The sequence below is a fragment of the Telmatherina bonti genome (assembly GCF_933228915.1).
Source record: "Telmatherina bonti genome assembly, chromosome: 10".
NCBI lineage: Eukaryota > Metazoa > Chordata > Actinopteri > Atheriniformes > Telmatherinidae > Telmatherina > Telmatherina bonti.
This window is the reverse complement of record NC_136628.1, coordinates 39854228-39877268: the sequence shown is the minus strand read 5'-3', so window position 1 is coordinate 39877268 and position 23041 is coordinate 39854228. Positions and strand designations below refer to the sequence as shown.

Below are 23041 nucleotides of genomic sequence, written 5' to 3'. Positions count from 1 at the left end.
GCTCTTAGCATGGTAGTTAGCATGGCTGTTATCATAGTTGTTAGCATGGCTGTTAGCATGGTTGTTAGCATGGCTGTTAGTATGGCTGTTAGCATGGCTGTTAGTCACCACATTAACTACAGGGCAGCGTAGAGTTGAGCTCAAAGGTCCGACTTCACAAAAGGAGACCAGACCAGAGGCCAGACCAGAGGCCAGACCAGAGGCCAGACCAGAGACAGGATAAAATCGTCTCAATCTCCACCATCGGCTCGATGGTGGAGATTGAGACGATTTTCAGGTGAAGAGGCAGAGCAGTAGCTGAGGAGATCTGGGAGGACATTAAACACACTGCAGCTTCTTATTCTTTGTTTTTTTTAACTGGTTGCACATCATGTAGCCTGCTTTTCTTATTCTTCTGACCACAAACCTTCGTTTCTGCTGATCTTCTGGGCCTTTACGTTTTATCGGTTTAGATTGAATCGAATATTTCCTGGATCTCCTTATATGGCCACATTTTTCAGATACGTTTAAAAGCAGAAGTAAAGATCTACCACAACTTCTCAGATCACGCTTCTGTCTTTGCTTCAGAGCGGATCTTCATGTGGTCGTTCTCCTGCTCCACACAGAAAACGTCCATCCTTCTTGTTTCAGTCCAGATCTGAACCACTTTGTTCTGATGTATACAACTGGACTGAAACCAGAACCTGAAGCACCAGCAGGGCCCTGATATCAAGAGCCCGATGCCAGCAAAGAACAGCAGCAGCCATCTCAGATGGTTAGAATAACATCAAATCGACATGCTTAAAGTGAAACCCAATGTGGTCTGGGGGTGTGTGTCTGAACTGGTTTCCTGATTCTCAGTTTCTATCAGTCTTCTTTCAGGAGATCCTTTCTGATTCTGCACTGAGTCGGATCTCTGATGTCGTTTCTGAAGACTAGTCTTGCAGGTAAGAACTGCTCAGTATCGGAAGAACCACTCAGTACCTGTTCAGGTTCTGGTTCTGGGTCTAGATTCTGTTTATCACTCCGATGTCTGAGGTTCAGGACTTGGGAGTCCTACCGGTGATCTGCACGGACCTGGGTGTGTTCCAGCTATTAGCGAACAGTCAGAGTGTTGAGGAGATTGTCTTCCTCCCCATGTTCATTTTGAAGATGAAGCGTTCAGTCTAGGGAGGATCAGAAAGACCGGATGTCTGGAGGTTCTGAATCTGCCCACAGGGAAGAGGTCAGAAAGTGAAGCAAGAAGTTCAGGAGAGAAACTAAGACTTCTTTCTTTCTCTTCTTGAAAAGAGTTTAGCTTGTAGAAGTTATTTTATGTCCTAAATTAGGAAAGGTTAGGAAAGGCCAGTTTATCTGAACAGAACCTTCCATGTACAGGACCATTCCAAGTGGTTCACATGAAACATTAAAAGCATTACAAATTACAGTAAAAGACAATAAAGACAACACAAATAGCAAAATCACAATAAAATCATAAATTATATTAAAAATAATTAAAAGCAGAATTAATTAAAAGTTACTGTGCAGATTTCATGCAGGAGCATGAGAAAAGAGATGTTTTTATCCTGTCTCTGGTCTGGCCTCTGGTCTGGCCTCTGGTCTCTGGTCTGGCCTCTGGTCTGGCCTCTGGTCTCTGGTCTGGCCTCTGGTCTGGCCTCTGGTCTGGTCTCTCTTGTCAATGATGTGTTTGGCAGATGTGTTTCTTGTACCAAATATACAATTTGATTCCAACTTTTTATAGTTTTAGGCAATAAAATAACATGCAAACTGATGTCTTCGTCCCATGTCATGTGATTATGCCAGCCTATCAGATGCCATGATGATGTTTTTACATTTTACCAATTTAACCAAGCGGCAACCTCCAGTGGCTCAAAGTGAAGCCTATGTGGAAGTGCATAAAACTGCAGTTCCCCTTTCATCCACTAGGGGCTGCAAAACAGAGCAAATCCCCATAGACTCCCATGTTAAAAAGACCAACTTCACAGCAGAAATAAACATGTTTACAGCAGGAATAAACATGTTTACAGCAGGAACAAACATGTTTACAGCAGAAATAAACACGTTTGCAGCAGAAATAAACATGTTTACAGCAGAAATAAACATGTTTACAGCAGAAATAAACACGTTTACAGCAGGAATAAACATGTTTACAGCAGGAATAAACACGTTTACAGCAGAAATAAACACGTTTACAGCAGGAATAAACATGTTTACAGCAGAAATAAACACGTTTACAGCAGGAATAAACACGTTTACAGCAGGAATAAACACGTTTACAGCAGGAATAAACACGTTTACAGCAGGAATAAACATGTTTACAGCAGGAATAAACACGTTTACAGCAGGAATAAACACGTTTACAGCAGGAATAAACACGTTTACAGCAGGAATAAACATGTTTACAGCAGGAATAAACATGTTTACAGCAGGAACAAACATGTTTACAGCAGAAATAAACACGTTTACAGCAGGAATAAACACGTTTACAGCAGGAATAAACACGTTTGCAGCAGAAATAAACACGTTTACAGCAGAAATAAACACGTTTACAGCAGGAATAAACACGTTTACAGCAGGAATAAACACGTTTACAGCAGGAATAAACATGTTTACAGCAGAAATAAACACGTTTACAGCAGGAATAAACATGTTTACTGTAGAAATAAACATGGGATGGACTTCTGAGGATCTTCCAGCAGCATTTAGTCGGAACAACGGCGGTAAAAACCTAAAGCGCTGCAGAATAAGCGCCTTTTCTGTTTATTGGAAGCTACTAACTGTCCTCTGCTTGTTGTCAATCGTGGTCCATGAAAGCCTTGGGGTCTTTTGCTTCCTCCAGAGTTTGTGATCACTCCAACTCTTTATGCTACAGTAAACTGATGTTTGTGTTTAATCCAGATAAATTTAGTAATGAAGATCTTCCTGATCCAATGCCGGTGGAGCGCCGCCATCATGGATCATGGCAGTGGAGCGCCACAATGTTGGATCAACACCTAACCCCCCCAGGATCTCTGACAACACCCCCCACGTCCCCCCAGCCTTCTCCAGGTTCCCTCTCCAGAGAGTCATACAGCAGCCCTGCTTCCAGGAATGAATTTAGGGGCGGGAGTTTGTTACCATGGTTACACCCTGACAACATCAGGACCAATGAGACGGATCAGTGTTTGGCTCAAGGACACGTAGATAGGAGGAGGCACAGGGCAACAAACCGCAGACTTTGGAACGGTAGATCAGCTGATCAAGAACGTTTCTGACCTCTGACTTGTTTCCTTTTCACAGTGAGGGGGCGGAGAAAGAAGAGACCTGCAGCAGTGGCCATGTTGTCTCGGGTCCGACTGCTGATCCTGGTGATGACGATGATGAAGAGTGACGGTCAGTGACCCGAACTTTCCTATAAAGCAGAGCAGAGAGGTTAAATTCTCAAACTAACCCAGCATGCATTTCACCAGAGGATCATGGGTAGTTGTATTCAGGGATCTGAGCGCTGCACCCGGTGGACTGGAGGTGTAATGACCTGTTGTCTGTATGTGACCTCTGACCCCAGCAGCTGCAGCTGAGATCATCACGGTATTGGCCACCAGTGGTGAAGTTGCCGTGTTGCCGGCTGGTCCACAGAGCAGGACGATGGCGGACCGAAGGGAGTTCAGGTGGACCCACATCCACCTGCTGTTGAACAAAAGGACCACCAGGTGTCACCACGAGCGCTGCGAGCTGCAGAGTGATGGCTCGCTAAGATTCAGCCAAGTCCTGGTCCAAGACTCAGGAAACTACACCCTGGAGGTGTTTGACGAGGAGGGACACATCGAGGAGAAGAAAACGTTCCTGCTGCAGGTAACAGGTGAGTCAAACTGGTGGAACTGGTTGAACTGGAGGGACTGGAGGGACTCATGGAACTCATGGAACTTGAGGGACTGGTGGGACTGGTGGGACTGGTGGAACGGAAAGAACTGGAGGAACTGGTGGAACTGGTGGAACTGCTGGGACTGGTGGAAGTGGTGGAAGAAAAGGGACTGGTGGAACTGGTGTAAATTGAGGAACTGATGGAACTGGTGGAATGGAAAGAACTGTCGGAACTGGTGGAACTGGAGGAACTGGGGGGACTGGTGGAACTGGAGGAAGTGGTGAAACGGTAAGAACTGGTTAAACGAGAGGCACTGGTGAAAATGCTGGACCTGGAAGAAGTGGAGGAACTGGAGGAAATGGTGGAATTGGAGGGACTGGAGGAACTGGTGTAACTGGTGTAAATAGAGGAACTGGTGTAACTGGTGGAACGGAAAGAACTGGTGAAACTGGTGGAACTAGTGAAACTGGAGGAACTAGTGAAACTGGAGGAACTGGTGGAACTGGAGGGACTGGTGGAACTAGTGGAACTGGAGGAACTGGTGGAACTGGAGGGACTGGTGGAACTAGTGGAACTGGAGGAATTGGTGGAACTAGTGAAACTGGAGGAACTGGTGGAACTGGAGGGACTGGTGGAACTAGTGGAACTGGAGGAATTGGTGGAACTGGTGAAACTGGAGGAACTGGAGGGACTGGTGGAACTGGAGGAACTGGAGGGACTGGTGGAACTGGAGGAACTGGAGGGACTGGTGAAACTGGTAGAACTGGATGATTTTGAGGAACTGGTGAAACTGGAGGAACTGGTGGAACTGGAGGAACTGATGGAATTGGAGGAACTGGAGGAACTGGTGGAACTGGAGGGAGTGGTGGATCTGGTAGAACTGGATGATTTTGAGGAACTGGAGGAACTGGTGAAACTGGAGGAACTGGTGGAACTGGAGGAACTGGTGGAACTGGAGGAAATGGTGGAACTGGAGGAACTGGAGGAACTTGAGGAACTGGAGGAACTGGAGGAACTTGAGGAACTGGAGGAACCTGTGAATCTAGAGGAACTGGTGTAACTGGTGTAAATTGAGGAACTGATGGAACTGGTGGAACGGAAAGAACTGGAGGAACTGGTGGAACGGGAGGAACTACAGGAACTAGAGGAACTGGTGGAACTGGAGGAACTGGATGGACTGGTGGAGCTGGAGGAAATGGAGGAACAGGTGGACCTAGAGGAACTGGTGGAACTGGAGGCACTGGTGTAACTGGTGTAAATTGAGGAGCTGATGGAACTGGTGGAATGGAAAGAACTGTCGGATCTGGTGGAACTGGAGGGACTGGAGGGACTGGTGGAACTGGAGGGACTGGAGGGACTGGTGGAACTGGATGGACTGGTAGAACTGGAGGGACTGGTGGGAATGGAGGGACTGGTGGGAATGGAGGGACTGGAGGGACTGGTGGAACTGGAGGGACTGGAGGGACTGGTGGAACTGGATGGACTGGACCACATGTTACTTTCTGAAAACCCTCATCTGAATGCAGATCCCCCGGTCCTGGTTCTGGTTCTGGTTCTGGTCCTGGTTCTGGTTCTGGTCCTGGTTCTGGTCCCGGTCCCGGTAGCGGTCCTGTTCCTGGTTCTGTTCCTGGTCCCGGTCCCGGTCCCGGTCCCGGTCCTGGTCCTGGTTCTGGTCCTGGTCCTGGTCCCGGTCCCGGTCCTGGTCCTGGTTCCAGTCCCGGTCCCGGTTCTGGTTCTGGTCCCGGTCCCGGTTCCGGTCCTGGTCCTGGTTCTGGTTCTGGTCCTGGTCCTGGTTCTTGTCCCGGTCCCGGTAGCGGTCCAGGTCCCGGTCCTGGTTCCGGTCCTGGTTCTGGTTCTGGTTCTTGTCCTGGTCCTGGTTCTGGTCCTGGTTCTGGTCCCGGTCCCGGTCCCGGTCCTGGTTCTGGTCCTGGTTCTGGTCCTGGTCCCGGTCCTGGTTCTGGTCCCGGTCCCGGTCCTGGTTCTGGTTCTGGTTCTGGTCCTGGTCCTGGTTCTGGTCCCGTTGCCTGTTCAGGTCCTGGTCCCGGTCCCGGTTCCGGTTCCAGTCCCGGTTCTGGTTCTGGTTCTGGTCCTGGTCCTGGTTCTGCTCCTGGTCCAGGTCCTGGTCCTGGTCCTGGTCCTGGTCCTGGTTCTGGTCCTGGTTCTGGTCCCGTTTCCGGTCCTGGTCCTGGTCCTGGTTCTGGTTCTGGTCCTGGTTCTGGTCCTGGTCCCGGTCCCGGTCCCGGTTCTGGTCCTGGTCCTGGTCCTGGTCCCGGTCCTGGTTCTGGTCCTGGTTCTGGTCCCGGTCCCGGTCCTGGTCCTGGTCCTGGTTCTGGTCCCGGTCCCGGTCCCAGGTATGGTTCTGGTCTTGGTCCTGCTCCTGGTCCCGGTCCCGGTCCCGGTCCCGGTAGCGGTCCTGTTCCTGGTTCTGGTTCTGGTCCTGGTTCTGGACCCGGTCCCGGTTGCAGTCCTTTTCCTGGTTCTGGTCCTGGTTCTGGTTCTGGTTCTGGTCCCAGTCCCGGTTCTGGTCCTGGTCCTGGTTCTGGTTCTGGTTCTGGTCCTGGTCCTGGTTCCGGTCCCGGTCTCGGTTCTGGTTCTGGTCCTGGTTCTGGTCCCGGTCCAGGTCCCGGTAGCGGTCCCGGTCCCAGTCCTGCTTCTGGTCCTGGTTCATGTTCTGGTTCTTGTCCTGGTCCTGGTTCTGGTCCTGGTTCTAGTCCCGGTCCCGGTCCTGGTTCTGGTCCTGGTTGTGGTCCTGGTTGTGGTCCTGGTCCCGGTCCTGGTTCTGGTCCAGGTCCCAGTCCTGGTTCTGGTCCTGGTTCTGGTCCCGGTCCTGGTCCCAGTCCCGGTTCTGGTCCTGGTCCTGGTTCTGGTTCTGGTTCTGGTCCTGGTTCTGGTCCCGGTCCCGGTCCCGGTAGCGGTCCTGTTCCTGGTTCTGGTGCTGGTTCTGGTCCCGGTCCCGGTCCCGGTAGCGGTCCTGGTGCTGGTCCTGGTCCCGGTCCCGGTCCCGGTCCCGGTCCCAGTCCTAGTTCTGGTCCTGGTCCTGGTCCTGGTGCTGGTCCCGGTCCTGGTTCTGGTCCTGGTTCTGGACCCGGTCCCGGTCCTGGTTCTGGTCCTGGTTCTGATCCCGGTCCCGGTAGCGGTCCTGTTCCTGGTTCTGGTCCCTGACCTGGTCCCGGTCCCGGTCCCGGTAGCGGTCCTGTTCCTGGTTCTGGTCCTGGTTCTGGTCCTGGTCCCGGTTCTGGTTCTGGTCCTGGTTCTGGTCCTGGTCCCGGTCCCGGTTCTGGTTCTGGTCCTGGTTCTGGTCCTGGTCCCGGTCCCGGTTCTGGTCTTGGTCCTGGTCCTGGTTCTGGTCCCGGTAGCGGTTATGGTTCTGGTTCTGGTTCTGGTCCTGGTTCTGGTTCTGGTTCTGGTCCTGGTCCTGGTTCTGGTTCTGGTCCCGGTTCCAGTCCTGGTCCCGGTACCGGTCCTGGTCCTGGTCCTGGTTCTGGTCCTGGTCCTGGTCCTGGTTCTGGTTCTGGTTCTGGTTCTGTTCCTGGTCCTGGTTCTGGTCCTGGTCCTGGTTCTTGTCCCGGTCCCGGTAGCAGTCCAGGTCCTGGTCCTGGTTCCGGTCCTGGTTCTGGTTCTGGTTCTTGTCCTGGTCCTGGTTCTGGTCCTGGTTCTGGTCCCGGTCCCGGTCCCGGTCCTGGTTCTGGTCCTGGTTCTGGTCCTGGTCCCGGTCCTGGTTCTGGTCCCGGTCCCGGTCCTGGCTCTGGTTCTGGTTCTGGTCCTGGTCCTGGTTCTGGTCCCGTTACCGTTTCAGGTCCTGGTCCCGGTCCCGGTTCCGGTTCCAGTCCCGGTTCTGGTTCTGGTTCTGGTCCTGGTCCTGGTTCTGCTCCTGGTCCAGGTCCTGGTCCTGGTCCTGGTCCTGGTTCTGGTCCTGGTTCTGGTTCCGGTCCTGGTTTTGGTTCTGGTTCTGGTCCTGGTTCTGGTCCTGGTCCCGGTCCCGGTCCCGGTTCTAGTCCTGGTCCTGGTCCTGGTCCCGGTCCTGGTTCTGGTCCTGGTCCCGGTCCTGGTCCTGGTTCTGGTCCCGGTCCCGGTCCCAGGTCTGGTTCTGGTCTTGGTTCTGCTCCTGGTCCCGGTCCCGGTCCCGGTCCCGGTAGCGGTCCTGTTCCTGGTTATGGTTCTGGTCCTGGTTCTGGAGCCGGTCCCGGTAGCAGTCCTTTTCCTGGTTCTGGTCCTGGTTCTGGTTCTGGTTCTGGTCCTGGTCCTGGTTCTGGTTCTGGTTCTTGTCCTGGTTCTGGTTCTTGTCCTGGTCCTGGTTCTGGCCCTGGTCCTGGTTCTGGTTCTGGTCCTGGTTCTGGACCCGGTCCCGGTCCCGGTAGCGGTCCTGTTCCTGGTTCTGGTCCTGGTTCTGGTCCCGGTCCCGGTCCCGGTAGCGGTACCGGTCCTGGTTCGGTCCTGGTTCTGGTCCTGGTCCCGGTCCCGATCCAAGTCCCGGTCGTGGTTTTGGTCCTGGACCCGGTCCCGGTCCCGGTCCTGGTTGTGGTTCTGGTCCTGGTCCTGGTTCTGGTCCCGGTCCCGGTCCCGGTAGCGGTCCCGGTCCTGGGTCGGTTCCTGGTTCTGGTCCCGGTCCTGGTTCTGTTCCTGGTTCTGGTCCTGGTCCCGGTCCCGGTCCAAGTCCCGGTGGTGGTTTTGGTCCTGGACCCGGTCCCGGTCCCGGTCCTGGTTCTGGTTCTGGTTTTGGTCCTGGTCCCGGTCCCGGTAGCGGTCCTGTTCCTGGTTCTGGTCCTGGTTCTGGTCCCGGTCCCGGTCCTGGTAGCAGTCCTTTTCCTGGTTCTGGTCCTGGTTCTGGACCCGGTCCCGGTAGCGGTCCTGTTCCTGGTTCGGTTCCTGGTTCTGGTCCTGGTCCCGGTCCCGGTCCCGGTCCTGGTTCTGGTCCTGGTCCCGGTCCCGGTCCCAGTCCCGGTTCTGGTTCTGGTCCTGGACCCGGTCCCGGTCCCGGTCCTGGTTCTGGTTCTGGTTTTGGTCCTGGTCCCGGTCCCGGTAGCGGTCCTGTTCCTGGTTCTGGTCCTGGTTCTGGTCCCGGTCCCGGTCCTGGTAGCAGTCCTTTTCCTGGTTCTGGTCCTGGTTCTGGACCCGGTCCCGGTAGCGGTCCTGTACCTGGTTCGGTTCCTGGTTCTGGTCCTGGTCCCGGTCCCGGTCCCGGTCCTGGTTCTGGTCCTGGTCCCGGTCCCGGTCCCAGTCCCGGTTCTGGTTCTGGTCCTGGTTCTGCTCCTGGTCCCGGTCCCGGTTCCGGTCCTGGTCCTGGTACTGGTCCCGGTCCCGGTTCCGGTCCTGGTCCCGGTTCTGGTCCTGGTTCTGGTCCCGGTCTCGGTTCTGGTTCTGGTCCCGGTCCTGGTTCTGGTCCTGGTTCTGGTCCTGGTTCTGGTCCCGGTCCTGGTCCTGGTTCTGGTCCTGGTTCTGGTCCCGGTCCCGGTCCCGGTAGCGGTCCTGTTCCTGGTTCTGGTCCTGGTGCTGGTCCCGGTCCCGGTCCCGGTAGCAGTCCTGTTCCTGGTTCCGGTCCTGGTTCTGGTCCCGGTCCCTGTCTTGGTTCTGGTCGCGGTCCTGGTTCTGGTCCTGGTTCTGGTCCCGGTCCCGGTCCCGGTAGCAGTCCTGTTCCTGGTTCCGGTCCTGGTTCTGGTCCCGGTCCTGGTTCTGGTCCCGGTCCTGGTTCTGGTCCTGGTCCCGGTTCCAGTCCTGGTCCCGGTCCCGGTACCGGTACCGGTCCTGGTCCTGGTTCTGGTTCTGGTTCTTGTCCCTGTCTTGGTCCTGGTTCTGGTCCCGGTCCCGGTCCCGGTCCTGGTTCTGGTCCTGGTTCTGGTCCTGGTCCCGGTCCTGGTTCTGGTCCTGGTCCTGGTTCTGGTCCCGTTGCCGGTTCAGGTCCTGGTCCCGGTCCCGGTTCCGGTTCCAGTCCCGGTTCTGGTTCTGGTCCTGGTCCTGGTCCTGGTCCTGCTCCTGGTCCAGGTCCTGGTCCTGGTCCTGGTCCTGGTTCTGGTCCTGGTTCTGGTCCCAGTTCCGGTCCTGGTCCTGGTTCTGGTCCTGGTCCCGGTCCTGGTCCTGGTCCTGGTCCCGGTCCTGGTCCCGGTCCCGGTCCTGGTTCTGGTCTTGGTTCTGCTCCTGGTCCCGGTCCCGGTCCCGGTCCCGGTAGCGGTCCTGTTCCTGGTTATGGTTCTGGTCCTGGTTCTGGACCCGGTCCCGGTAGCAGTCCTTTTCCTGGTTCTGGTCCTGGTTCTGGTTCTGGTTCTGGTCCTGGTCCTGGTTCTGGTTCTGGTTCTTGTCCTGGTTCTGGTTCTTGTCCTGGTCCTGGTTCTGGCCCTGGTCCTGTTCCTGGTTCTGGTCCTGGTTCTGGTCCCGGTCCCGGTCCCGGTAGCGGTACCGGTCCTGGTTCGGTCCTGGTTCTGGTCCTGGTCCCGGTCCCGATCCAAGTCCCGGTCGTGGTTTTGGTCCTGGACCCGGTCCCGGTCCCGGTCCTGGTTGTGGTTCTGGTCCTGGTCCTGGTTCTGGTCCCGGTCCCGGTCCCGGTAGCGGTCCCGGTCCTGGGTCGGTTCCTGGTTCTGGTCCCGGTCCTGGTTCTGTTCCTGGTTCTGGTCCTGGTCCCGGTCCCGGTCCAAGTCCCGGTGGTGGTTTTGGTCCTGGACCCGGTCCCGGTCCCGGTCCTGGTTCTGGTTCTGGTTTTGGTCCTGGTCCCGGTCCCGGTAGCGGTCCTGTTCCTGGTTCTGGTCCTGGTTCTGGTCCCGGTCCCGGTCCTGGTAGCAGTCCTTTTCCTGGTTCTGGTCCTGGTTCTGGACCCGGTCCCGGTAGCGGTCCTGTTCCTGGTTCGGTTCCTGGTTCTGGTCCTGGTCCCGGTCCCGGTCCCGGTCCTGGTTCTGGTCCTGGTCCCGGTCCCGGTCCCAGTCCCGGTTCTGGTTCTGGTCCTGGTTCTGCTCCTGGTCCCGGTCCCGGTTCCGGTCCTGGTCCTGGTCCCGGTCCCGGTCCCGGTTCCGGTCCTGGTCCCGGTTCTGGTCCTGGTTCTGGTCCCGGTCCCGGTTCTGGTTCTTGTCCCGGTCCTGGTTCTGGTCCTGGTTCTGGTCCTGGTTCTGGTCCCGGTCCTGGTCCTGGTTCTGGTCCTGGTTCTGGTCCCGGTCCCGGTCCCGGTAGCGGTCCTGTTCCTGGTTCTGGTCCTGGTGCTGGTCCCGGTCCCGGTCCCGGTAGCAGTCCTGTTCCTGGTTCCGGTCCTGGTTCTGGTCCCGGTCCCTGTCTTGGTTCTGGTCGCGGTCCTGGTTCTGGTCCTGGTTCTGGTCCCGGTCCCGGTCCCGGTAGCAGTCCTGTTCCTGGTTCCGGTCCTGGTTCTGGTCCCGGTCCTGGTTCTGGTCCCGGTCCTGGTTCTGGTCCTGGTCCCGGTTCCAGTCCTGGTCCCGGTCCCGGTACCGGTCCTGGTCCTGGTTCTGGTTCTGGTTCTTGTCCCTGTCTTGGTCCTGGTTCTGGTCCCGGTCCCGGTCCTGGTTCTGGTCCCGTTGCCGGTTCAGGTCCTGGTCCCGGTCCCGGTTCCGGTTCCAGTCCCGGTTCTGGTTCTGGTCCTGGTCCTGGTCCTGGTCCTGCTCCTGGTCCAGGTCCTGGTCCTGGTCCTGGTCCTGGTTCCGGTCCTGGTTCTGGTCCCAGTTCCGGTCCTGGTCCTGGTTCTGGTTCTGGTTCTGGTCCTGGTTCTGGTCCTGGTCCCGGTCCTGGTCCCGGTCCCGGTCCTGGTTCTGGTCCTGGTTCTGGTCCCGGTCCCGGTCCTTGTCCTGGTCCTGGTTCTGGTCCCGGTCCCGGTCCCAGGTCTGGTTCTGGTCCTGGTTCTGCTCCTCGTCCCGGTCCCGGTAGCGGTCCTGTTCCTGGTTCTGGTTCTGGTCCTGGTTCTTGTCCTGGTTCTGGTTCTTGTCCTGGTCCTGGTTCTGGTCCTGGTTCTGGTTCTGGTCCTGGTTCTGGTTCTGGTTCTGGTCCTGGTTCTTGTCCAGGTTCTGGTTCTTGTCCTGGTCCCGGTTCTGGTCCTGGTTCTGGTTCTGGTCCTGGTTCTGGACCAGTCCCGGTCACGGTACCGGTAGCGGTCCTTTTCCTGGTTCTGGTCCTGGTTCTGGTCACGGTCCCGGTCCCGGTCCCAGTAGCGGTCCCGGTCCTGGTTCGGTTCCTGGTTCTGGTCCTGGTCCCGGTCCCGGTCCTGGTGCTGGTCCTGGTCCCGGTCCCGGTCCCGGTCCTGGTTCTGGTCCTGGTCCTGGTTCTGGTCCCGGTCCTGGTTCTGGTTCTGGTTCTGGTCCCGGTCCCGGTCCCGGTTCTGGTTCTGGTCCCGGTCCCGGTCCCGTTCCCGGTAACGGTCCTGTTCCTGGTTCTGGTCCTGGTTCTGGTCCCGGTCCCGGTCCCGGTAGCGGTCCTGTTCCTGGTTCTGGTTCTGGTCCCGGTCCCGGTTCTGGTTCTGGTCCTGGTTCTGGTCCTGGTCCCGGTCCCGGTTCCGGTCCTGGTCCTGGTCCTGGTTCTGGTCCCGGTTCTGGTTCTGGTTCTGGTTCTGGTCCTGGTCCTGGTTTTGGTTCTGGTTCTGGTCCTGGTCCTGGTCCTGGTACTGGTTCTGGTCCCGGTTCCGGTCCTGGTCCCGGTTCCGGTACCGGTCCTGGTCCTTGTTCTGGTCCTGGTCCTGGTTCTGGACCCGGTGCCGGTAGCAGTCCTTTTCCTGGTTGTGGTCCTGGTTCTGGTTCTGGTCCTGGTTCTGGACCCGGTCCCGGTAGCAGTCCTTTTCCTGGTCCCGGTCCCGGTCCTGGTTTGGTTCCTGGTTCTGGTCCTGGTCCCGGTCCCGGTCCCGGTCCTGGTTCTGGTCCTGGTCCCGGTCCCGGTCCCAGTCCCGGTTCTGGTTCTGGTCCTGGTTCTACTCCTGGTCCCGGTCCCGGTTCCGGTCCTGGTCCTGGTCCTGGTCCCGGTTCCGGTCCTGGTCCCGGTTCTGGTCCTGGTCCTGGTTCTGGTTCTGGTCCTGGTCCTGGTTCTGGTCCCGGTCCCGGTAGCGGTCCAGGTCCCGGTCCTGGTTCCGGTCCTGGTTCTGGTTCTGGTTCTTGTCCTGGTCCTGGTTCTGGTCCTGGTCCCGATCCCGGTTCCGGTCCTGGTTCTGGTCCTGGTTCTGGTCCCGGTCCTTGTCCCGGTCCCGGTTCTGGTCCTGGTCCTGGTCCTGGTTCTGGTTCTGGTCCTGGTTCTGAACCTGGTCCCGGTCCCGGTCCCGGTAGCGGTCCTGTTCCTGGTCCTGGTTCTGGTCCCGGTCCCGGTCCTGGTTCTGGTCCTGGTTCTGGTCCCGGTCCTGGTTCTGGTCCTGGTTCTGGTCCCGGTCCTGGTTCTGATCCTGGTTCTGGTCCCGGTCCCGGTCCCGGTCCCGGTAGCGGTCCTGTTCCTGGTTCTGGTCCTGGTTCTGGTCCCGGTCCCGGTCCTGGTCCTGGTTCGGTTCCTGGTTCTGGTCCTGGTCCCGGTCCCGGTCCTGGTGCTGGTCCTGGTCCCGGTCCCGGTCCCGGTCCTGGTTCTGGTCCTGGTCCTGGTTCTGGTCCCGGTCCTGGTTCTGGTTCTGGTTCTGGTCCCGGTCCCGGTCCTGGTTCTGGTCCTGGTTCTGGTCCCGGTCCCGTTCCCGGTAACGGTCCTGTTCCTGGTTCTGGTCCTGGTTCTGGTCCCGGTCCCGGTCCCGGTAGCGGTCCTGTTCCTGGTTCTGGTTCTGGTTCTGGTCCCGGTCCCGGTTCTGGTCCTGGTTCGGTTCCTGGTTCTGGTCCTGGTCCCGGTCCCGGTCCTGGTGCTGGTCCTGGTCCCGGTCCCGGTCCCGGTCCTGGTTCTGGTCCTGGTCCTGGTTCTGGTCCCGGTCCTGGTTCTGGTTCTGGTTCTGGTCCCGGTCCCGGTCCTGGTTCTGGTCCTGGTTCTGGTCCCGGTCCCGTTCCCGGTAACGGTCCTGTTCCTGGTTCTGGTCCTGGTTCTGGTCCCGGTCCCGGTCCCGGTAGCGGTCCTGTTCCTGGTTCTGGTTCTGGTCCTGGTCCCGGTCCCGGTTCCGGTCCTGGTCCTGGTCCTGGTTCTGGTCCCGGTCCCGGTTCTGGTTCTGGTTCTGGTTCTGGTTCTGGTCCTGGTCCTGGTTCTGGTTCTGGTTCTGGTCCTGGTCCTGGTACTGGTTCTGGTCCCGGTTCCGGTCCTGGTCCCGGTTCCGGTACCGGTCCTGGTCCTTGTTCTGGTCCTGGTCCTGGTTCTGGACCCGGTCCAGGTAGCAGTCCTTTTCCTGGTTGTGGTCCTGGTTCTGGTTCTGGTCCTGGTTCTGGACCCGGTCCCGGTAGCAGTCCTTTTCCTGGTCCCGGTCCCGGTCCTGGTTTGGTTCCTGGTTCTGGTCCTGGTCCCGGTCCCGGTCCTGGTTCTGGTCCTGGTCCCGGTCCCGGTCCCAGTCCCGGTTCTGGTTCTGGTCCTGGTTCTGCTCCTGGTCCCGGTCCCGGTTCCAGTCCTGGTCCTGGTCCTGGTCCCGGTTCCGGTCGTGGTCCCGGTTCTGGTCCTGGTCCTGGTCCTGGTCCTGGTTCTGGTTCTGGTCCTGGTCCTGGTTCTGGTCCCGGTCCCGGTAGCGGTCCAGGTCCTGGTCCTGGTTCCGGTCCTGGTTCTGGTTCTGGTTCTGGTTCTTGTCCTGGTCCTGGTTCTCGTCCTGGTCCCGATCCCGGTTCCGGTCCTGGTTCTGGTCCTGGTTCTGGTCCCGGTCCTTGTCCCGGTCCCGGTTCTGGTCCTGGTCCTGGTTCTGGTTCTGGTCCTGGTTCTGAACCTGGTCCCGGTCCCGGTCCCGGTAGCGGTCCTGTTCCTGGTCCTGGTTCTGGTCCCGGTCCCGGTCCTGGTTCTGGTCCTGGTTCTGGTCCCGGTCCCGGTCCCGGTCCTGGTTCTGGTCCCGGTCCTGGTTCTGGTCCTGGTTCTGGTCCCGGTCCCGGTCCTGGTTCTGATCCTGGTTCTGGTCCCGGTCCCGGTCCCGGTCCCGGTAGCGGTCCTGTTCCTGGTTCTGGTCCTGGTTCTGGTCCCGGTCCTGGTCCCGGTAGCGGTCCTGTTCCTGGTTCTGGTCCTGGTTCTGGTCCCGGTCCCGGTCCTGGTTCTGGTCCTGGTCCAGAGTGAGCCCTTCAGACCCTACGCAGCCTTCCTGACATGTTCCTGTGATGCTCGATGACATCATCGAACCCTCTGGATTGCTTCGTTTCCATGGTTACTGCTGATGTTGCAGGAAGTAGGAAACTGATCAACCAGTGAGGCGCTGGATCAGCTTCCACGTTGCCATGCCAACGCTTCCACGTTGCCATGCCAACGCCCATTCAGGAGTGTATCAGGAAATGTCCCTCAGCAGTCTAAACCTATAGCAGCATAACTAAGGGATGCTAACCATCCCTAGCTATAGGACTTATCAAAAAGATAAGTCTTCAGCCTAGTCTTAAAGGTGGGGAGGGTGTCTGCTTCCCTAACACTAACTGGGAGCTTATTCCATAAGAGAGGGGCCTGATAACCAAAGGCTCTGCCTCCTGCTCGGCTCTTTGAGACTCTAGGAACCACAAGTAAGCCTGCAGTCTGGGAACGAAGTACTCTGCTTGGTATATAAGGAACAATGAGGTCTTTGATATATAGTGGAGCCTGGTTGTGGAGGGCTTTATATGTAAGGAGAAGGATTTTAAATTCTATTCTAGATTCAACAGGCAGCCAATGAAGAGAGGCTAAAACTGGAGAAATATGATCTCTCCTGCTGGTTCTGGTCAGGACTCTGGCTGCAGAATTCTGGATCAGCTGAAGGCTTTTCAGGGCATATTTAGGACAGCCCAGTAATAGAGAGTTACAGTAATCTAGTCTCGAAGTAACAAAAGCATGAACCAGTTTTTCTGCATCACTCTGAGACAGAATGTCCCTAATTTTGGCTACATTACGTAAATGAAAGAAGGCTGTTTTAGTAACCTGCTTAATATGTGGGCCAAAGGACAGGTCAGGGTCAAATATCACTCCAAGGTTTCTCACTGTAGCACTGGAAGCTAAAGTAATGCCATCCAGGTTCATTACAAAACCGGAAAATTTAGCTCTGAGTTTTTCAGATCCAACGAGAATTACTTCAGTCTTATCTGTGTTTAAGAGGAGAAAATTTCTAGACATCCAAGTCTTTATGTCTATGAGACAATTTTGTAGCCTATTGGGCTGATTTGTTTCATCTGGTTTAAAGGATAAGTATATCTGAGTATCATCTGCATAACAATGAAAGTTTATTCCATGCTGTCTAATAATTTTGCCTAAAGGGAGCATATATAGCGTGAAGAGTATTGGTCCAAGTACAGAACCTTGAGGAACTCCATGACTTACTGTAGTTTGTGAGGAGGACTTGTCATTTACATGAACGAACTGAAGTCTATCAGATAAATATGATTTAAACCAGCTTAACGCTGTACCTGTAATTCCAACCACCTGTTCTAGTCTCTGTAACAGAATGTTATGATCGACTGTATCAAATGCAGCACTAAGATCAAGCAAGATAAGTACGGACACAAGTCCTTTGTCTGAGGCCATAAGAAGGTCATTAGTAACTTTCACCAATGCTGTCTCAGTACTATGATTACCAAACACCATATAATTAGTCTGGTCCCAATTTAACAATAGTTGGTGTTCATTAAACCAATTTCTCACATTTATAAATTCTTCTCCTATTCGCTCCATATTTTCAGACAAATCCCTTCCAGAACTAAATATACTGGTGTCATCGGCACACAGCAAAAAAATGTAACACTTTAGATGATCAACATATTAATAAACAGAATAAAAAGCAAAGGCCCTAAAACAGACCCTTGAGGAACTCCACATGAGATGTTTCTTATATCTGAATTTAGCCCGTTCCAATGTACATACTGCTGACGGTGTGTAACTGGTGTGCTGTGCCCCTGATGCCATATTTGTATAATTTTGATAACAACTATTCATGGTTAACGGTGTTGAATAATTTGCATTTATCAATAAACATCCTACTGGATATTATTTCCTTTAAGTTGCAGCGACAATGTTTTCTACCAATTCAACAAGTGCTAAACCCATGTATCTTTGTGATCTAAATCCAGACGGTTTTTCACCAAGTCATTTATATTTCTCAATGAAGATATTTACTTTAGAGTGAACCATTTCACGGTGAAAGCAGTGACACTGGTCTGTAATTATTAAATCTGTGTTGATCTCCATTTTTGAAGAGAGAGGTTACTTTAGCTATCTTCATTTGCTGTGAAAAAACACCAGTTTGAATAGATAAATTACAAATAAAGGTCAGTGGTTTTATTCTGCATCGACCCCATCACTATCAGTAGATGGTTTGTTTTTACATTTGCTTCAAATTCACTAAGTTCTACAAGAAACATGGACTGCATTATTTTACTTCCCATACCAGAAGTTTTATTTTGTTTTGTTGCATTAATAGAATTTGCTAAATTGACTCCAATATTTGTGAAAAATACATTGAATTCATTTGCAAACGTTTCACAGTTATGATAGACGGCATCATTCTGAAGAAAATGGTCCGACAGCATATATTGTTTCGGGTTTGGCCTTGGTACTTTATTCAACCCGTTCCATGTCGTTCTAGTTTTAGTTTTAGTTTATTTTGAGTTTTAATTGTCGTTTTGTTCTACTTTTAGTTTTACTTTTAGTTTGAGTTTAGAATAAGTTCTAATTTTCCTTTTGTTCTAATTCTAGTTTAGTTATAGGTTTAGTTTATGTTCTAATTTTTAGTTCACTTTGAGTTCTAGTTGTAGTTTTGTTCTACCTTTAGTTTTAATTTCAGTTTGAGTTTTAGTTTTAGTTTTAATTTTGGTTTTGTTCTAGTTTTAGTTTATTTTTTGTTTTAGTTTAGTTTTAGTTTTAGTTTTGTTCTAATTTCAGTTCTAGTTTAATTTTGACTTCTTGTTTTAGTTTTAGTTTAGTTCTAACTTAGTTACAGTTTGAATTTGGTTTTTGTTTTAGTTTAGATTTGTTCTACTTTTAGTTTAGATCTAGTTTTAGTATAATTGTAGCTTAAATTTGGTTCTACTTTCAGTCTAATTTTAGTGTAAGTTGTGTTCTACTTTTAGTTTAGTTCTAGTTTTAGTGCAATTTTAGTTTGGATTTAGTTCTAGTTTGAGGTTAGTTTCATTCTAATTTTAGTTTAGTTTTTTGTTTTCAGTTAGTTCTAGTTTTAATTTAGTTCTAATTCTATTTGTAATTTAGTTCTAGGTTTAGTTCTTATTGTAGTTTTAGTTTAGTCCAAGTTTTAGTTTTAATTCTTGTCCTAGTTCTAATTTCAGTTTAGTTCTACTTTTATTTTTAATTTTAGTTTTAGTTCTTGGTCTAGTTCCTATTGTAGTTGTAGTTAGTTCTATTTCCAGTTGTATTTTAGTCCTAGTTTTAGTATTGGTTTAGTTCTATTTTTAGCTTAGTTTTAGTTATAGTTCCAGTTTTAATTCAGTTCTAGTTTTAACTTAGTTTTAGTTTAGTTATAGTTTATCTCTAAAACCAAGACTCTGTAGATCTTTTGTCAATGAAGTGATAAAAATAAAACTGATTGTCACCAAACCAAACACATCATGACATTTTTTTTGAAAAACTAACCTTTGAACTTGAACCTCTTTGCATGTTTAAAGGCTCATATTTGAACAACAAAAAGGTTTAAACACATGAAACAAACTGTACGAAGCTATCATGTAACGAGTCTTGTGTTATACCCACAAAATGGGATGCTGTCGCATATGGACAGAGTGCATTTCCTCCCATTTACCTTCTGGAATCTGTTAAATCCAAGTGAATCCGAGTCTGCGTCTGAATCCAGGAACCCCAGAAGGATTTATCTTCCTTTACAGCAACTGGGAAACTCACAAGAACTGATTTGTAACCAGTCGATCAATCAGTCTGATTACCCAGACTATGCAACCCACACATAAAAACTCACACACACACACACACACACACACACACACACACACACACACACACACACACACACACTTTTGTGTGCTTTTTGAATGATTTCTCTCATGCTGCTGGTCTTGCAGTGTGTGTGTGTGTGTGTGAGTGTGTGTGTTGGAAGTGGCTGACTTCCTGTCAGGGAGGATTGAAAACAGACGTTCTCTCTCTCTCTGTGGAAGTCTAAGTCTCTCGCTCTCTTTCCCCAGAGCTGCCCCCCCCCCCCCCCCCCCCCCCCCCCCCCCCCCCCCCCCCCCCCCCACCTCTCTCTCCACTGTACGTGTTGGTCTCTCTCCCACTGTGAGTCAGTGTGGTTTCCATTCCTCGCTCGTCTGAATGAAGTCAGACTGAAGAGGAGCGAGGAAGAGTGAAGAAGAGGAGCGAGGAAGAGTGAAGAAGAGGAGCGAGGAAGAGTGAAGAAGAGGAGCGAGGAAGAGTGAAGAAGAGGAGCGAGGAAGAGTGAAGAAGAGGAGCGAGGAAGAGTGAAGAAGAGGAGGCAGACAACCGAATCGAAAGGTTTTTTAAAATTTGTTTCTTTAACTTTTACTTTTTCTGCTTTTCAGATCAGATAAACGACTCCAGTCTCCTGGGGGCTGGATTCAAAACCACCCCTCAGAAACTGGTCTGCATGGGTCCGTTTGGGTCTGCATGGGTCCGTTTGGGTCCGTTTGGGTCTGCATGGGTCCGTTTGGGTCCGTTTGGGTCTGCATGGGTCCGTTTGGGTCTGCATGGGTCCGTTTGGGTCTGCATGGGTCCGTTTGGGTCCGTTTGGGTCTGCATGGGTCCGTTTGGGTCTGCATGGGTCCGTTTGGGTCTGCATGGGTCCGTTTGGGTCCGTTTGGGTCTGCATGGGTCCGTTTGGGTCTGCATGGGTCCGTTTGGGTCTGCATGGGTCCGTTTGGGTCCGTTTGGGTCTGCATGGGTCCGTTTGGGTCTGCATGGGTCCGTTTGGCCTGTTCAGGTCTCTTATGGTGTTTGGAATGAAGAAGATTTCTGGACCAGAGCCGTTCTCTGTCCTCAGGTTCTCATCCAGTACTGATACTTCTGCAGATGACAAAGTTGGACAGTTCGCTGTGGTGCTCTGGTGGTGCTGACCACCATGTTCCGGTTTTTAAATCCCCCGAGATGTTACGAAAAGCTGACTAACGGGTCCTGAAAAGTCTCGACTTGTTTAAACTTTCCACCAATCAGAGAGCTGTAATTGACAGTAACATCCAATCAGGAGCTGACAAAGTGGGCAGAAATGTCTTCTTAGATCAGCTGACCAGATGACCCCTGCAACCACCATGACAGGTGATCAGCTGTGTGAAGAAACAATTAAACTTTCCTTTTTCTTAAAAGGTCACTGACAGCTGTCAATTACCTGCTGTGGACCAATCAGGAAGTAAAGGTGACATGGAGGCGTGATGGACAGGTGGATCAGCTGTGGTACAGGTGAGTGACGTCAAAGTTGATCTGCTATTGACTTAGAAGATGTAACACCACTCGGTGGCGGTATGGGGGCCCTGTCTCTCCGGTGGCGTGGGCTATGCCCTCTTCCTGTGGGGGTGGGGGGTTGCTTTCGAGGTCTTGGGGAGCATGCTCTGTTGCCCTGGGTGGATGCATGGCTGGCTCTGGAGGGGGGGGGGGGGGGGGGGGGGGGGGGGTCTGTGCTTGGGCGTGGCAGCCGGCTGCCCGGGTCTGGCCTACCTATGTGTGGGCGGGGCCACAGTATGTGGGCGGGGGCCACATTGGCACGACCACTCTACTCTGAACACGTTCCACTCTGTATGTTCGGCATGTGACACAGTCGTCTGCAGGTTTATTTACAAACAACGGCTGGTTTTTTCCTGTCTTTCTGGTTTAACTAGTTAGTTCCTGGTGCTCCTGACAGTTGTTAGCTTTGTCCTCCTGCAGGGTAACATAGACCTGTGATTGGCTTGTGTTTGTATATGTTTATGTATTAGTATATACATGCATATCATAGACCCCTATGATGACGACCAACTTGGGCATGAATGTTCCCTTGCCCGGACGCGGGTTACCGGGACCCCCCTCTGGAGCCAGGCCTGGAGGCGGGGTACGAGAGCGAGCGTCTGGTGGCCGGGCCTTCGCCCATGGGGCCTGGTCGGGCTCAGCCCGAAAGGGTTACATGGGCCCCACCTCTCGTGGGCTCACCATCTGTGGGAGGAGCCGTAGGGGTCGGGTGCAATGTGAGCTGGGCGGCAGCAAGGGGCGGGGACCCTGGCGGTCCGATCCCCGGCTGCAGAAGCTGAAGGCTCTAGGGACGTGGAATGTCACCTCTCTGGTGGGGAAGGAGCCTGAGCTTGTGCGCGAGGTTGAGCGGTTCCGGCTAGATATAGTTGGACTCACCTCGACGCATGGCTTGGGCTCTGGAACCAGAACCCTCGAGAGGGGCTGGACCTTCTTCCACTCTGGAGTTGCTCATGGTGAGAGGCGCCGAGCAGGTGTGGGCATTCTCATCAGCCCCCAGCTTGGTGCCTGCACGTTGGGGTTTACCCCGGTGGATGAAAGGGTAGTTTCCCTCCGCCTCCGGGTGGGGGGACGGGTCCTGACTGTTGTCTGTGCTTATGCGCCGAACGGCAGTTCAGAGTACCCACCCTTTCTGGAGTCCTTGGAGGGAGTGCTGGAGGGTGCTCCTTCTGGGGACTCCATTGTTCTGCTGGGGGACTCCAATGCTCACGTGGGCAATGACAGTGAGACCTGGAGGGGAGTGATTGGGAGGCATGCCCCCCCCCACCTCTGAACCCAAATGGTGTTTTGTTATTGGACTTCTGTGCTCGTCATGGATTGTCTATAACGAACACCATGTTCCAACATAAGAGTGTCCATATGTACACCTGGCATCAGGATTCCCTGGGCCGCAGTTCCATGATCGACTTTGTAGTCGTATCGTCGGACCTGCGGCCACATGCCTTGGACACTCGGGTGAAGAGGGGGGCGGAGCTTCAACTGATCACCACCTGGTGGTGAGTTGGCTCAGGTGGTGGGGGAGGAAGCCGGTCAGATCTGGCAGGCCCAAACGTGTTGTGAGGGTCTGCTGGGAACGTCTGGCTGAGTCCCCCTGTCAGAGCGAGCTTCAACTCCCACCTTCAGCAGAGCTTCGAACATGTCCCGAGTGAGGCGGGGGACATTGAGTCCGAATGGGCTGTGTTCCGTGCCTCTATTGCTGAGGCGGCCAGCCGGAGCTGTGGCTGTAAGGTCGTTGGTGCCTGTCGTGGCGGTAATCCCAGGACTCGTTGGTGGACACCAGCAGTGAGGGATGCCGTCAAGCTGAAGAAGGAGTCCTATCGGGCCTTCTTGGCCTGTGGGACTCTGGAGGCAGCTGATGGGTACCGGCGGGCTAAGCGGCATGCGGCTTCGGCTGTTGCCGAGGCAAAAACTCGGGCATGGGAGGAGTTCGGCGAGGCCATGGAGAAAGACTTCCGGACGGCTTCGAGGAGATTCTGGTCCACCATCCGGCGGCTCAGGAGGGGGAAGCAGTGCTCCGTCAATACTGTGTACAGTGGAGGTGGGGAGCTGCTGACCTCAACTCGGGACGTTGTGGGTCGGTGGAGGGAATACTTCGAAGACCTCCTCAATCCTACCAACACGTCTTCCGATGAAGAAGCAGAGCTGGGGGACTCAGGGGTGGACTCTCCTATCTCTGGGGCTGAAGTCGCTGAGGTGGTCAAAAAGCTCCTTGGTGGCAAGGCCCCGGGGGTGGATGAGATCCGCCCGGAGTTCCTTAAGGCTCTGGATGCTGTGGGGCTGTCCTGGCTGACACGCCTCTGCAGCATCGCGTGGACATCGGGGGCAGTACCGCTGGATTGGCAGACTGGGGTGGTGGTCCTGTGGTGGAAAATACTCTGGTCTTGAGAAGTTGTAATACATCTAAGAGTCAACTGTCTTCTTACAATGATCATTTTATTATAAACTAATACATGCACACGCTGGAGCTTGGAGAGAGAACTCTCTCTGCAGATACTGAAGTAACACCCGATTATAAACCATGCTTAACTCCTCCTAGTTGCTGGGCAGACCACAGAAAACAATCATTCTCTCCTCCGAAGCTAAACTGAGCTCACTAAGCATCAATCACTCACTATATTACTTTATTACCTTTAACCTTTAGACAACTGGTCAACCAAGCAGTTGACAAAAACAGATGCCCTGCAGGAAACTCTTCCTGTCTCAGACTTTGTCTGCACATTCCAGACAAGGATCATATGACTTAAAGAAAGCTTTGTGCATAGACACAAAACACAGCAGGATCACAGCAAATCAATGCATATATGT

The 23041-nt window shown here is 53.8% G+C and overlaps 2 protein-coding genes across 7 annotated transcripts in view; both read left to right on the top strand.

Moving 5' to 3' along the window:
• Window positions 1–854: 854 nt before the first annotated feature.
• Window positions 855–20170, top strand: LOC306761383 (uncharacterized protein; the record flags this gene model as incomplete). The annotated part of the gene is made up of 5 exons (XM_079247506.1): window positions 855–926; window positions 3259–3351; window positions 3524–3817; window positions 19327–19475; window positions 20105–20170. The coding sequence occupies exons 1-5, from the start codon at window positions 899–901 to the stop codon at window positions 20168–20170; spliced, it is 630 nt and encodes a 209-aa protein (XP_079103632.1). The 5' UTR covers window positions 855–898.
• The window catches only part of LOC306761464 (platelet-derived growth factor receptor beta-like), a 63387-nt gene continuing 59476 nt past the window's right edge, over window positions 19131–23041 (top strand). For 2 of the 6 annotated variants that reach the window (XM_079247631.1, XM_079247635.1), the window contains exon 1: window positions 20109–20197. Coding sequence is in view for 1 of the 6 variants with exons in the window: in XM_079247633.1 (XP_079103759.1) it covers window positions 20170–20197 (28 nt within the window). In the remaining 5 variants the exon portion in view is untranslated. Of the gene's footprint in view, window positions 19280–20100; window positions 20198–23041 lie in introns of those variants that run through there. The other 4 variants (XM_079247633.1, XM_079247636.1, XM_079247634.1 and 1 more) reach the window with 4 other exon arrangements.